The sequence below is a fragment of the Lepidochelys kempii genome, chromosome 5 (assembly GCF_965140285.1).
Source record: "Lepidochelys kempii isolate rLepKem1 chromosome 5, rLepKem1.hap1, whole genome shotgun sequence".
NCBI classification, from domain to species: domain Eukaryota; kingdom Metazoa; phylum Chordata; order Testudines; family Cheloniidae; genus Lepidochelys; species Lepidochelys kempii.
The window spans coordinates 125108483-125121771 of record NC_136384.1 but is presented as its reverse complement, the minus strand read 5'-3'; the positions used below and the strand labels follow the sequence as shown (position 1 = coordinate 125121771).

The 13289-nt window shown below is 55.5% G+C and overlaps 1 protein-coding gene across 2 annotated transcripts in view; it reads right to left on the bottom strand.

The window, feature by feature from the left end:
* The window catches only part of IGFBPL1 (insulin like growth factor binding protein like 1), a 49156-nt gene extending 42646 nt beyond the window's left edge, over window positions 1-6510 (bottom strand). Inside the window, exon 1 of one of the 2 annotated variants that reach the window (XM_073346314.2) lies at window positions 6016-6510. In XM_073346314.2, coding sequence (XP_073202415.1) covers window positions 6016-6424 — 409 coding nt within the window. In that variant the 5' untranslated portion in view covers window positions 6425-6510. The remainder of the gene's footprint in view (window positions 1-6015) is intronic. The other variant, XM_073346313.2, reaches the window with a different exon arrangement.
* Between the last annotated feature and the right edge of the window lie 6779 nt (window positions 6511-13289).

Sequence of the window (13289 nt, the reverse complement as noted above, 5' to 3'; positions counted from 1 at the left end):
CCTGATATATTTAACAAGGCAGTGTACTCAGAGTGGGGTCAGCGCACTAAAGGGGGGGGCAATGCGCATCTCTCTCTCTCTCACACAGGGTATGTGTCTCTGTCTGCCATGCTGTCTGCCATGCTGTCTCCCCTCCCTCCATTCGTGCTGCCTTGTAGAACGTGAGGCTCCATTAACAACGAGTTAACCCTTGAGGGCTCAGCCGAGTGCTAGGTCATCATTTAGCCGTAAGGCATTCCCTGGGAAATATCCCACCCTCTGACTCCACCACCTCAACAAAGCTTCACAATCATCATTGCTGTGTACAGTATTAAATTGTTTGTTTAAAACTTATATTGTGTGTGTGTATATACATATATATATAAAATATAGTTTTTTGTCTGGTGAAAAAATTTTCCCTGGAACCTAACCCCCCCATTTACATTAATTCTTATGGGGAAATTGGATTTGCTTAACATGGTTTTGCTTAAAGTCACATTTTTCAGGAACATAACTAAAACGTGAAGAAAGGAGTTACTGTATCTGAGGGAAGGAGGCCGAAATAAGGACTGTACAATGCTGTTGAAGTCCAAGGGATGAAAGTCAGTCAGTAGTTGAGGTAAGACTAGAACTCAGGACCTAATGATTGGTTTTGTTTACAGCTTGCTAGTTCTTTGCTTTCTTCCCTTTTGTAGTCTTAAATGGCTGAAGTGGATGCTCGTACTTGTTTCTTTAGATTCTTCCGTATTTAGTGGCATTTCAGATTTTACAGATTTTCTTCTAATACGTGTCATCCTTAAAATGCTCATCTGTGCTGACAAGCACAAGCCCGGGGCCTCATTAACACGCTTAATGTAAGGCCAGCTCAAATTCTCACACAAAATTGACATGCAAATAACTCATGCTGTAGTCGCAACTGACAGCACCTTCCCATATAACAAACTTCCACAAGTCAAGAAAGCTGAAATGCTCTGATCAAGTTCTAGTGCTCCATAAGGTTAGAAGCACAAGCTGAACTGACCCTGACCCGCAAACCCTGGTGGAGGAATACAGCCTGCTCAAAGCATTTCAGCTTTCGTGGGGAAAACACGGGCAGGGTCCATTTCTGTCTTTCCACTGAACAAACGTGCAATCCTCTCCCCACTTTATATTAGTCAAAAATAGCCAGAGGGATTTTTCTCAAATACTTCTAAAAGGCACAAGTAAAATATTCACTTTCGGGCACAGACCTACCATGAAAACCATCTGCCCCAAAGTTGACTATTTTGTAAAAGTTTAAGTAACAAAGTTTTAATGGAATCTGATTTGCAACCTTAGCTACGGCAAGTGTGACCTGTACTTGTTATTGCATATTACAGTACTAAAACAGATCACGAGGAAAGAATATTGTAGAGACAAAGCCAAGCTCACTGGGATCTACTGGTACAAGACTAATTTATGAATATCAAATTGTGCTCACATTGGCACTGGATTTAGCAGAGCTTTTGCCTAATCTCTCACTGGCTGAGTCAGCGAGAGGATTAAAGGGAGTATCAAAAGCGCTGCAAGAGATGAAAGGAGATCAGGCATTTATTCTTGTAATATTCAGAGCACTGTAAAGAACACTCTGGGTGACAGTGGCTCAAAGGTTTCTTTTAGGACTGTTCCATCTGACAGGCGATTCCTCACTGTAAGAGTGCAGCTTCCTCCGAAGGATTGTACAAGAACCTGGGCTTGTCTCTGGAAAAGGGTCTAAAGCCTTTGAATCAATGTGATTGTTCCCAACTAAAGTGCTGATGAGAAGGCAGGGAGCGGAGCTAAGGAAGCACTGTTTGTGTACGCCCAGGGGTCCAAACCTTCAATAACCCAGTGTTCCCCGCTACAATTCAGGATGTTTAAAAGCCAGAGCGGGAAGTGTATTTTAAACAGATCTCCATGGGCACCATTCTGTCTCAGAAATGTTCCAGCTACACAATGAGAATCAAAACCACATTTAATTTAGGAGCCCTTTCCTTCTATGGGCTTCAGGGATGCTCATTAAAAATAAACAAACTCAAAGGGATGGTTTGATTACAAATAGGAAAGGAAGCAGCTGGTACCCAGGCCTACCCAGTCTGCATACAACCCATCCCCCAGGGGGAACTGTTAAAAAATATCCCTCTGATTACAACTGAATAAATTAGTGCCCTATGGTCATACTATAACGAGGTACTCATTTATAGAGAAATACCCCCTCCTTGTTGCATTTTCGTCATTATGGAAACAAAAGGAGGAAGATGCAAGAAAATGTTGCTCGACGCTGACAGCCACCGTTCAGTAATGAGGTGGTTGTGACACAAATCTGCCAGTGGAAGGAAGTGCAAAGGCTGACAGTCCTTCGGTCACACTCTTGTGGACAGGGAGACTGGCATAGCATAAGGGATGCTCAGAATTGCTTGGCTTTTGTCCTGCACATAGGGGCTGAAACTAAGGGTGCTGCTGTGGTTTCCATCACATGTAGATTTTACAGTTCGGTGCAATGGCTCTCAGCAGCCGTACTACACCAGTCGTTTCTGCAATCAGATCCGCAGACAGACTCTGGCGCCCATGCAGTGACCTTGCTTAAGACTACAAGAACATTAAGGCCCCGATCCTGCAGTTGGCTCCTTGCAGGCAGGCCGGCCCCTTCAACTCCACAAGGGCCACACACCACCTTACAGGGCCTTAATGTTATTATATGGATAGGAGCAAATCCCACATCTCGCCCCATCCTAGAATCACAGATTATAGAATCATAGATTATCAGGGTTGGAAGGGACCTCAGGAGGTCATCTAGTCCAACCCCCTGCTCATAGCAGGACCAATCCCCCAATTTTTGCCCCAGATCCCTAAATGGCCCCCTCAAGGATTGAACTCACAACCCTGGGTTTAGCAGGCCAATGCTCAAACCACTGAGCTATCCCTCCCCCCACTGAGCTATCCTCTGTCCATCTGCAGGGCAGAAGGCTCAATATGCAGGAGGATGACATGTAGGGAGCCTGCAAAGGGAGTTCTGCAGCGCCTGTGTGCAGAATCCAAAGGGCTCCATCCCCAGCAATGGGCAGGGGTGTTTTGGGAGGCAGAATGGGGCACGCCCAGTGAATCTGCAACTATACAATATAGGGGAATTGCACTTGTCTCTGAGGTTAGTGCACCACTGAGACTGCAGGAGCAGGTGGGGAGCACTTTTTTTGTTGGGGTTGTGAGGGGGACAGCAGAGTGCATTTCTGGCAGAGGTCCCCTGTGCTTTTGGCTTTGTGCAGGGTTTAGGATTTGACCTCACTGGGGTGTATTTAGTTTTCTGGGAGAGGAAGGGAGAATTATCCTAGGCATTATTTTCATGGAAAGTTTTACATTTTGAGTATATACGGATTTAACTGTACATTAAGAATCTCCTAAGAAAAGATTCCGCTGTGTCAAGTTTTAAGGACTGAAATCTCCTGGCCAATTTAAACTCCTTTTCGAAATACTGAATGGGATTAAAGCGTCATAAGATTAGTAACTCACCTCAGTTCATTTACATCAAAATTTCCAGTTGCTCAAGTGCAAAAAAAAAAGTCTCTAAACCTGGTAAACTTCTATTGTTTTTTCTTAAAACACTAAAGGAACTTTGAAGTGGCCAAAATGGTTCTATTTTCTTTTAAATCCATGGCAATTATTTTGTTCTTAGCATGCCAAATTCCAGTTCCAAGTCAACTTTTATTACCAAGTTTTCAACTCTGAAAATGTAGGTTAATTACTGAAACATTAACAGAGTTAACTGTCCAAACAAGCTGATTATATGAAGGCAGAGAGCCATTTAAAAAAAATATTAAAAGCGAGCATGTCTAATCTGGAATTCCATTCTCTAATACGCTAGGTAAAGTCTCTCCAGTTCTCATCACTTAAAGGCTCAAAACCCAACCTTTGCCTTTCAGAGGCATTAGCTGTATTATGAGTTTATTTGAAGAATAAGTTACAGTCAAGGAACAGAATAATCCTGCATGTGCATTTGGAGAAAAGGATTTTGAGAGATGTGCTTATTATACCCCTCCAGTGAACCATTTCAAAAAGAAACCCAGAAAATTACTTTTTAGGAATGCTGCTTGCAAGACAGACCAGAGAATTAGCGCTTGAGGTACAGAACTTCAAAATTCTGGATTATGACATTGACACAGAATGAACCAGCACCTAACCTTAACTCATTCATTGCCAGACCATATAACTGATATTTCAAGATTATATACTCTCAGCTGGCCTTTTCAGTATTATTTTCTCACTCTGGCCCCGATTCAGAAAAGCACTTAAGCACGTGCTTAGCTTTGAGTACATGAGTCCCATTTTATGTGCTTAAAGTTAAGCCCGTGGTGAAGTGCTTTGCTGGACCAGGCCATGAGTGCTCAGCACCTTGCAGGATCTAACCCAGAACACTGAATTGACAAGTAGCATTATTACTTTTTGGTAAATGTCTCTGGCCAGTTCAGAAGTGCAGTGCTGCCTTTCTCTCCGTTAATGGCTGTGGGAGGGCAGGGGGGTTGAAAACACAGAGTGAATGGGCTCTGTTCACCACTGCAGAATTCCTGCTCTAGGTTCCCCGTGTTGGAAACGCCTTCCAGAGCAGAGGCTGCCCTAGGGTATGCCATCTCTAACTCTCACTCCACTGCGGGGGACCCAGAGCGGGCTGACTAGCAGGGGCTCTGGCCTGGGAGGGGCAGCAGGATCCCAATGCTTCACAGAGCCAGCAGTCGGAGCTTTATGCTGGGATTTAAAGCTGCCCCCCTCTGGCAGGACCTCAGAGGCCCTCGGACGCAGGGGAAAACACAATGCACCCCCTGCAGCCACAGGGTGAATCAAGCCCCCCGCCCCGCATCAGTTCATAAGGCTGTATCCATAACTACTTCTCCCACCATTAGCCCCCGTGGAGTATTGTCACAGCACTCCCTGGCCCACCCACCTCAACCCACTCCCCTCAGTCTCCCCTCAGACCTCCTCTAGCTATTACTGCCTGGGGAGGAAGGCTTCTTCTGCTCCCCCATGGGTATCTTGAGGAGAGGAGTGTAGCCCCCCTGATGACCCACCAAACCCATCCACAGCCTGCAGCTCTTGTCCTGCTCCCCCACAGCCTCAAACAAATCCACAGCAGTCTGGCCCTCACACACAGCTCACGCTGGGGGCCAGAAGTGCATGTAAGGGGGACAAGGAGTGAGCAGGCCAGCTACTGTAATGCTCGCACCTTGCGGTGTTGCTGTAGGGCATCACAATGGTGACAGTCAATTCTTAAGAACACATTAGTACATGTGAGGCATCCTGCCCAGCTCACCTTGCCAAGAGACTGCACAAGCATGGCCAAGTTCTCCCCCCAGACCCCACCTAGCCTCCTGTGCAAGGCTGGGCTCGCACCCGCGCCTGCGCTCACGACAACACTTCGACCCCTCCTCGCACAGGGGCTGAAAAGTGCATCTGCAAAACTCACTTGTCCGAACGGGTTTTTGCGGGTGCAAATTTGCACACGCATCTTAGCCTTGTTCAAATGCACGTGCGCCGTTGTTTGTACCTCCAGTGCGCGCACACACGAGTGGCGGCTGGGGACGGAAATGGCACCTCAAAGGCCAGCCCGGTTTAAACCTACACTAAGTAACACGGAAACAATTCAAACATTAACCCAACCGCCCCGGGAAGCGAGCCTTCCTTTGCCAAGTGCCCTGAGATCGGTGCTGAAAGGGTTACTGCTCTCATTACAAACACAAAGGGAGCCGGGTCCTGCACAAGGACGGAAAGACACCCCCGAGCCCGAGGGTTTCCAGGCAGCGTCCGGGAGGGGAGCAGGGCGCAACCGCCCGGACAGCCGGCGCATTTGATCCCAACCCCGGGGCAAGGGCTGAGGCCGCCCGCTGCACCCGAGCGCTGGAGCCCCGCGGGTCCGTCCGTCCGTCCGCCCCGCCCAGCGGATCCAGCCCCCCCCCCCCCCCCGGGGATCCCCGGGCTGGGGAGAGCGGGCGCCCCCGCTGGACCCAGCCCCGGCCGCCCGCCCGCGCCCGGCCCCGTCTCGTCTCGTCTCACCCAGCCGGCACTCGCCGTCGTGCGCCTTGCGGAGGCGCCGGGGCAGGGCGCAGGCGCTGGGGTAGGAGCGCCCGTCCGAGCCGCACACCGCCCCGTCCTCCTTGCACACGCAGCGGCCGGTGCCCTCGGGCGCCCCCGCGCCCCGCGCCTGGCTCACGCACACCAGCCCCGGGCCGCAGCGGGGCCCCCGCGGGCCCCCGGCGCCCCGCCCGCCGCAGCGCTCGCCCTCGGCGCCCAGGCAGCGCGGGCAGCAGCCGCACTCGTCCCGCGCCGCCAGCTCGGGCGCCGGGCAGCGCGCCGGGGGGCAGCGCTCGGGCCGGCAGGGCCCGCACCCGCCGCCCGCGCCCCGCCGCGCCGCCAGCGCCAGCAGCAGCAGCAGCCGCAGCCGCAGCCAGCCGGGCCGGGCCATGGTGCGGGGCAGGGAGCGCTCGGCAGCCGCTGGACAGCGCAGCCAGGCAGTGCCGGGCGCGGCCCCTTCCCGGCTCAGAGCCCCTGCTCCCCCCCGCCCGGGCTGGGACAGCCCCCGCCCCCTGCCACCCCCTAGCCCAGCCCAGCCCCCTGCTCCCCCCCCGCCCCCTGCCACCCCCCAACCCAGCCCCCTGCTCCCCCCGCCCCCTGCCACCCCCCAACCCAGCCCCCTTCCCCCCCCCCCCGCCCGGGCTGGGACAGCCCCCGCCCCCTGCCACCCCCCAACCCAGCCCCCTGCTCCCCCCGCCTCCTGCCACCCCCCCCCCAAGCCCAGCCCCCTGCTCCCCCCGCCCGGGCTGGGACAGCCCCCTTCCCCCCCTGCTCCCCCCGCCCAGCCCCCTTCCCCCCCGCCCCCTGCCACCCCCCAACCCAGCCCCCTTCCCCCCCCCGCCCGGGCTGGGACAGCCCCCGCCCCCTGCCACCCCCCCAGCCCAGCCCAGCCCCCTGCTCCCCCTGCCACCCCCCAATCCAGCCCCCTGCTCCCCCCCAGCCCCCTGCTTCCCCCACCCCCTGCCACCTCCCAACCCAGCCCCCTTTCCCCCCCGCCCGGGCTGGGACAGCCCCTGCCACCCCCCCAGCCCAGCCCCCTGCTCCCCCCACCCCCTGTCATCCTACAGCCCAGCCCCCTGCTCCCCTCGCCCCGGCTGGGACAGCCCCTGCCACCCCCCAACCCAGCCCCCTGCTCCCCCCGCCCGGGCTGGGACAGCCCCCGCCCCCAGCCCCCGCCCCAGACCAGCCCCCTGCTCCCCCCGCCCGGGGTGGGACAGCCCCCGCCCCCTGCCACCCCCCCAGCCCAGCCCCCTGCTCCCCCCGCCCGGGGTGGGACAGCCCCCGCCCCCTGCCACCCCCCAACCCAGCCCCCTGCTCCCCCCGCCCGGGCTGGGACAGCCCCCGCCCCCTGCCACCCCCCAGCCCAGCCCCCTGCTCCCCCCACCCCCTGTCATCCTACAGCCCAGCCCCCTGCTCCCCCCGCCCGGGCTGGGACAGTCCCCGCCCCTTGCCACCCCCCAACCCAGGGCTGGGACAGCCCTCGCCCCCTGCTCCCCCTGCCCGGGCTGGGACAGCCCCCGCCCCCAGCTCCCCCCCCCGCAGCCCAGCCTCCTGCTCCCCCCGCCCCGGCTGGGACAGCCCCTGCCCCTTGCCACCCCCCAACCCACCCCCCTGCTCCCCCCACCCCCTGCCATCCTACTGCCCAGCCCCCTGCTCCCCCCGCCCGGGCTGGGACAGCCCCCGCCCCCTGCCACCCCCCAACCCAGCCCCCTGCTCCCCCTGCCCGGGGTGGGACAGCCCCCGCCCCCAGCTCCCCCCCCCAGCCCAGCCCCCTGCTGCCCCCACCCCCTGCCATCCTACAGCCCAGCCCCCTGCTCCCCTCGCCCCGGCTGGGACAGCCCCCGCCCCTTGCCACCCCCCAACCCAGCCCCCTGCTCCCCCCGCCCGGGTTGGGACAGCCCTCGCCCCCTGCTCCCTGCCCAGCCCAGCCCTGTGCTCCCCCCGCCCGGGCTGGGATAGCCCCCGCCCCCTGCCACCCCCCAACCCAGCCCCCTGCTCCCCCCACCCCCTGTCACCCCCCAACCCACCCCCCTGCTCCCCCCACAGCCCAGCCCCCGGCTCCCCCTGCCCTGACTGGGACAGCCCCTGCCAGCCCACAACCCAGCCCCCTGCTCCCCCCACCCCGTCTGGAACAGCCCCCACCCCCTGCCATCCTACAGCCCAGCCCCCTGCTCCCCTACCCCGTCTGGGACAGCCCCCGCCCCCTGCCACCCCCCAGCCCAGCCCCCGGCTCCCCCACAGCCCAGCCCCCGGCTCCCCCTGCCCTGGCTGGGACAGCCCCTGCCACCCCTACAGCCCAGCCCCTTGCTCCCCCCACCCTGCTGAGACAGCCCCCGCCCCCCCTACAATCCAGCCCCCTGCTTTGCCCACCCGGGCTGGAACAGCTCCCGCCCCTCATCTGGGACAGCTCAGCTCAGCCTCCCGCTTCCCCCTCCCCGGCTGGGACATCCCTGCCCACCATACAGCACAGCCCCCTGTTCTCCCCACCTCGGTTGTGACATCCCAGCCCCCCAAGACTGCCCCCTGCCCCCCTCTGCTACAGCCCAGCCCCCCCAAGCTCCCCGCTTCCCCCAACCCAGGCAGGGACAGCCTAGCCCCTTGTTCCTCAGCCCCCCCCACCTGGGTAGAGACAGCCCCCCCCTCCCCGCCCCCGAGCCCACTCTTCCAACCCTGGGCTGGGACAGCCCAGCCCCCCCTCCCCACAAACACATCCTGGTCTCCTGACCCCCTTCCTCAGCCCAGCCCCTGCCCCCCCCCCCCCGATCCCGGCAGGGACAGCCTGCCCCCTGTGTTTCTGTGCGTTCCCTGTCTTCCTGTTCTCGTTGGCCCTTCTGGAGCACTTTACAGGCCTGGCTGTGGTTAAACAGCTGGGGACCGACGTACTGGGTACGTAGAATCACAGGACTGGAAGGGACCTCAAGAGGTCACCTTGTCCAGTCCCCGGCACTCAAGGCAGGACTAAGTATTATCTAGGACCCCCCTGACAGGTGTTTGTCCAACCTGCTCTTAAAAATCCCCAGTGATGGAGATTCCACCACCTCCCTCAGCAATTTATTCCAGTGCTTCACCACCCTGACAGGAAGTTTTTCCTAATGTCCAACCTAAACCGCCCTTGCTGCAATTTAAGCCCCTTGCTTCTTGTCCTGTCCTCAGAGGTGAAGAACATGAGTTTGCTTGTGCCACGTACCGTTCGCGGCTTGGGCCACGGAGTCCATACGCAGTCCACGGGCCGCAGCACAGTGGCACCTGCAGTTACAGGCACGTTACACACGATGTGAGCGATAGGCAGGGCGGGCGCCAAGTCATCAGCACTGGGCCCTGCTCACAGCAGTGCTGGCTGCCCCACTGCCTACGCAGCTTCAGCCTGGCAGCCCCCCTCTGCCAGGATGGGGGCAGGCAGCACAGGGCCTACATGCAGTGAGTGGCATTGCGGCCTGGTGCACAGCAGGAGGGGTCAGTCCTTCTCAGCTTTGGCCCAGCAGCCCTGCTGTCCTGGTGGGGTAGCCGCAGGATCCAACCTGACCGGGCAAGGGGACGGGCAATCAGGCTGCTGCCGTGGGGCTGGCTCCTGCACCAGGGCTCCCCCCGCCCAGCAGGCCTGCCTGGCCTCACCCACTTCCAGCAGCCTGTCTCCCCTCTGCTATGCCACCCTGGGACTCGCTCAGCAACAGCTAGAAGTACAGGGAGCTGCAGCAAGCTGACCGGGAGAAAGGCGGCAGGGAGCCCTGGGGTGTACCGTGAGAATGCCTTCTGGGGGAGCCCCTGCTGCAGGACATGGCAGCATGTGAAGCTGGAGCCTGGTGTTCATGACAAACTGGCTGCTTCTGCTATGCTCACTCCTCCCTCAACCTGCCGTCTGCCCCAAGAACGGCGCCTCATGCTGGGGGGGCTCCTTGGCTCTCTGACACCTCCTCCTCCGCCTTAGCCAAAACGTTCTGCATCATTTCAGTGCTGATTCTCTCCCTTCCGCCATGCTGGGTGACGGTCCACTCCCCCGCCGGCTCCTGTCTCAGCCCAGCAGAGGGGGATGGGCCTGCCGTGGTCCTTGTCGGACCAGGAGGAAGAAGGATTCCTCCCCTTTTCCAGGGACTGTCTCTCTTCAAGGTCACAGGATGATACTTGTTATGATTTGGTTTTATTTTATTCCGACTTTATTCACTGGCCTCTTCAGAAGCCCCGGCAAGCCAAGATGCATTATTTTAATTTGGGTATGTCAGTTTTATCATACTTCCTCAATCTCATTTCCCCAGGGCTGGCTCTAGGCTTTTTGCCGCCCCAAGGTCTGAAAGCGCAACTGCCCAAGCCAAAAAAAAAAAGAAAAAAAGAAAAGGGGTGGCCGGAATGCCACCCCTGGGATTGTGCCGCCCCAAGCACGTGCTTGATTTGCTGGTGTCTAGAGCCGGTCCTGCATTTCCCCCCCAGGGGCTGTTCCTGTGAGGGGCCCTGTTACTAACTTTGGCTTTACAGTCCTTTTATAGAATCCTAGAATATCAGTGTTGGAAGGGACCTCAGGAGGTCATCTAGTCCAACCCCCTGCTCAAAGCAGGACCAATCCCCAACTAAATCATCCCAGCCAGGGCTTTGTCAAGCCTGACCTTAAAAACCTCAAAGGAAGGAGATTCCACCACCTCCCTAGGTAACCCATTCCAGTGTTTCATCACTCTCCTAGTAAAAAAGGTTTTCCTAATATCCAACCTAAACCTCCCCCACTGCAACTTGAGACCATTACTCCTTGTTCTGTCATCTGCTACCACTGAGAACAGTCTGGATCCATCCTCTTTGGAACCCCCTTTCAGGTAGTTGAAAGCAGCTATCAGCTCCCCCTCATTCTTCTCTTCCGCAGACTAAACAATCCCAGTTCCCTCAGCCTCTCCTCACAAATCATGTGTTCCAGTCCCCTAATCATTTTTGTTGCCCTCCGCTGGACATTATCCAATTTTTCCACATCCTTCTTGTAGTGTGGGGCCCAAAACTGGACACAGTACTCCAGATGAGGCCTCACCAATGTCGAATAGAGGGGAATGATCACGTCCCTCGATCTGCTGGCAATGCCCCTACTTATACATCCCAAAATGCCATTGGCCTTCTTGGCTACAAGGGCACACTGTTGACTCATATCCAGCTTCTCGTCCACTGTAACCCCTAGGTCCTTTTCTGCAGAACTGCTGCCGAGCCATTTGGTCCCTAGTCTGTAGCGGTGCATGGGGTTCTTCCGTCCTAAGTGCAGGACTCTGCACTTGTCCTTGTTGAACCTCATCAGATTTCTTTTGGCCCAATCCTCCAATTTGTCTAGGTCCCTCGGTATCCTATCCCTACCCTCCAGCATATCTACGTCTCCTCCCAGGTTAGTGTCTTTCAGGCAGGACAAGCTCTGGAAGCATTGTTATCCGCGGGGCACCTGAGTGGGAATGGGAACTTCTGTTCCAGGCTAGCGGAGGCGAGCCATCCACCTGTGCTCAGGAGATTTTTCGGTGTCTGGTGACTGACCAGCACATCTCTGTATGCAGGGGGTCATGTGCTAGAGAGGCAGACATAACCAGTATGCCCTGCCCTGGAATTTAACTGACCCTCTAGAGTTCCTATCCTAGGAGAAGTTCACGTGCATCACCATCCAGAAATTCGAGACAAAAGTCAATAAGATGCAAATGCAGGATGGAGACACATTCTTTACCACCACCCTGCATTTCTGCACAGCCCGGTCTGGCAGCCTTGGACTGAACACATCCACTGCTACTATTTGAACTGATACTTCAGCTGAGCCAGGAAAACAGTCTGGTGTTGCCAGCTATACTTGCAGAAAAAAGACTGTGTTATAAGACAAATACCCCAAGTAACACCACGCCCCATGTTCTTCAGAGAGATACGGTTATGATATAATTATGGCATAACTAAAATGTGTTTTATGCAAGATGGGTCATATGAGATGTCACTGGAAAGGTCTTGATTTACTGAATATGATTATCTGATTTGTATGCATGTATAATTTTTGTATCTGAAGTTAGGAATATTGTCTATGCATCCCTTATAAATGTGTTTACACCTGGGGAACACCCACTAGACAGAATGCAATCAGTCTGGACCGCCGTTTGGAAAGGGCCATTAGGGAAAAACAATAGGTCTTTGAAGATGCTAATTTTTCACCGTCCTGAGAAGCCTTCCTGGAGACGCTGCAAACAGCCTCTGAGTTGTGGCTGCAGGGACATGTGACCAGGTCACCTGGTTCTGGACTCCATGACAATGCTAGTATTTTTTCCACTGACCGGGGGTGGGGATCAAACTGGGAAACAAAGGATTCCCGCTATATGCAAAAACTATTTAAGGCAGGAGAGTGACATCATTGTGGTTCATTCTTCACTCCCCGCCCAAGAAAGAGACTGCTTTAACACCTGGGAACAAAGAGACAGCACTAGGGAAGAAGGACTGAGCCCAGGCTGGAGGGTGTCTGGCCTGTGAAAGGAATAACTGGAGTTTTAAGCTGCAAGCAAGTGCAGCTTGCCTTCAAAAATCTCTGCAATGTGCCTAAATCGACATGTAGGGTGAGAATCTGCTATTTATACCAGTTTCTTTAGAATATTATGCTTAGATTGCGTGTTTGTTTTATTTGCTGGGTAATCTGCTTTGATCTGTGTGCTATCCTTCATAATCACTTAAAATCTAATTTTTGTAGTTAATAAACTTGTTTGTGTTTTGTCTAAATCCAGTGTGTGTGGAAATCATAACTTGGGACAGAAAGCTGTGCGTATTCCTCTCCACATTGAGGGAGGAGGCGAATTTTATGGGCTTACACTGTACAGATCTCTGTGCAGTGCAAGATGGTAAAATTTTGGGGTTTATCCTTTAGAGGGGGGTGTGCACATGAGTCCTGGGCAATTCCTTAGCTGAGCCTTCCTATGCAGAGCTGATTTCAGTGTCTATGGGTTTCTGCAGGTGCTCTGGGGGCTCTGGGGTTTCTGCATGGGCTCTGGGCTCCAGCCCTGCTTGGGGGTGCCCACGGAGCTGCGGGCTGGGACTTTAGCCCCCCACCGCCAATGCCTCCCTTTCCACCCAGAAGTATGCGATTAACGCATTACAAAAATTAACGTGTTCATTTTTTTCTCTTAATCACAGGCGTTAGCTGCAATTAATTGACAGCCCTATTCCATACCATTCTTGATTTTATAGACCTCTATCATATCCCTTATCTCTTATCCTATGACTGCTTACTTTGCTTAAGAGCCTTTGAAGGACTTTCTGAAAGTCTAAGTATACTGTATCAC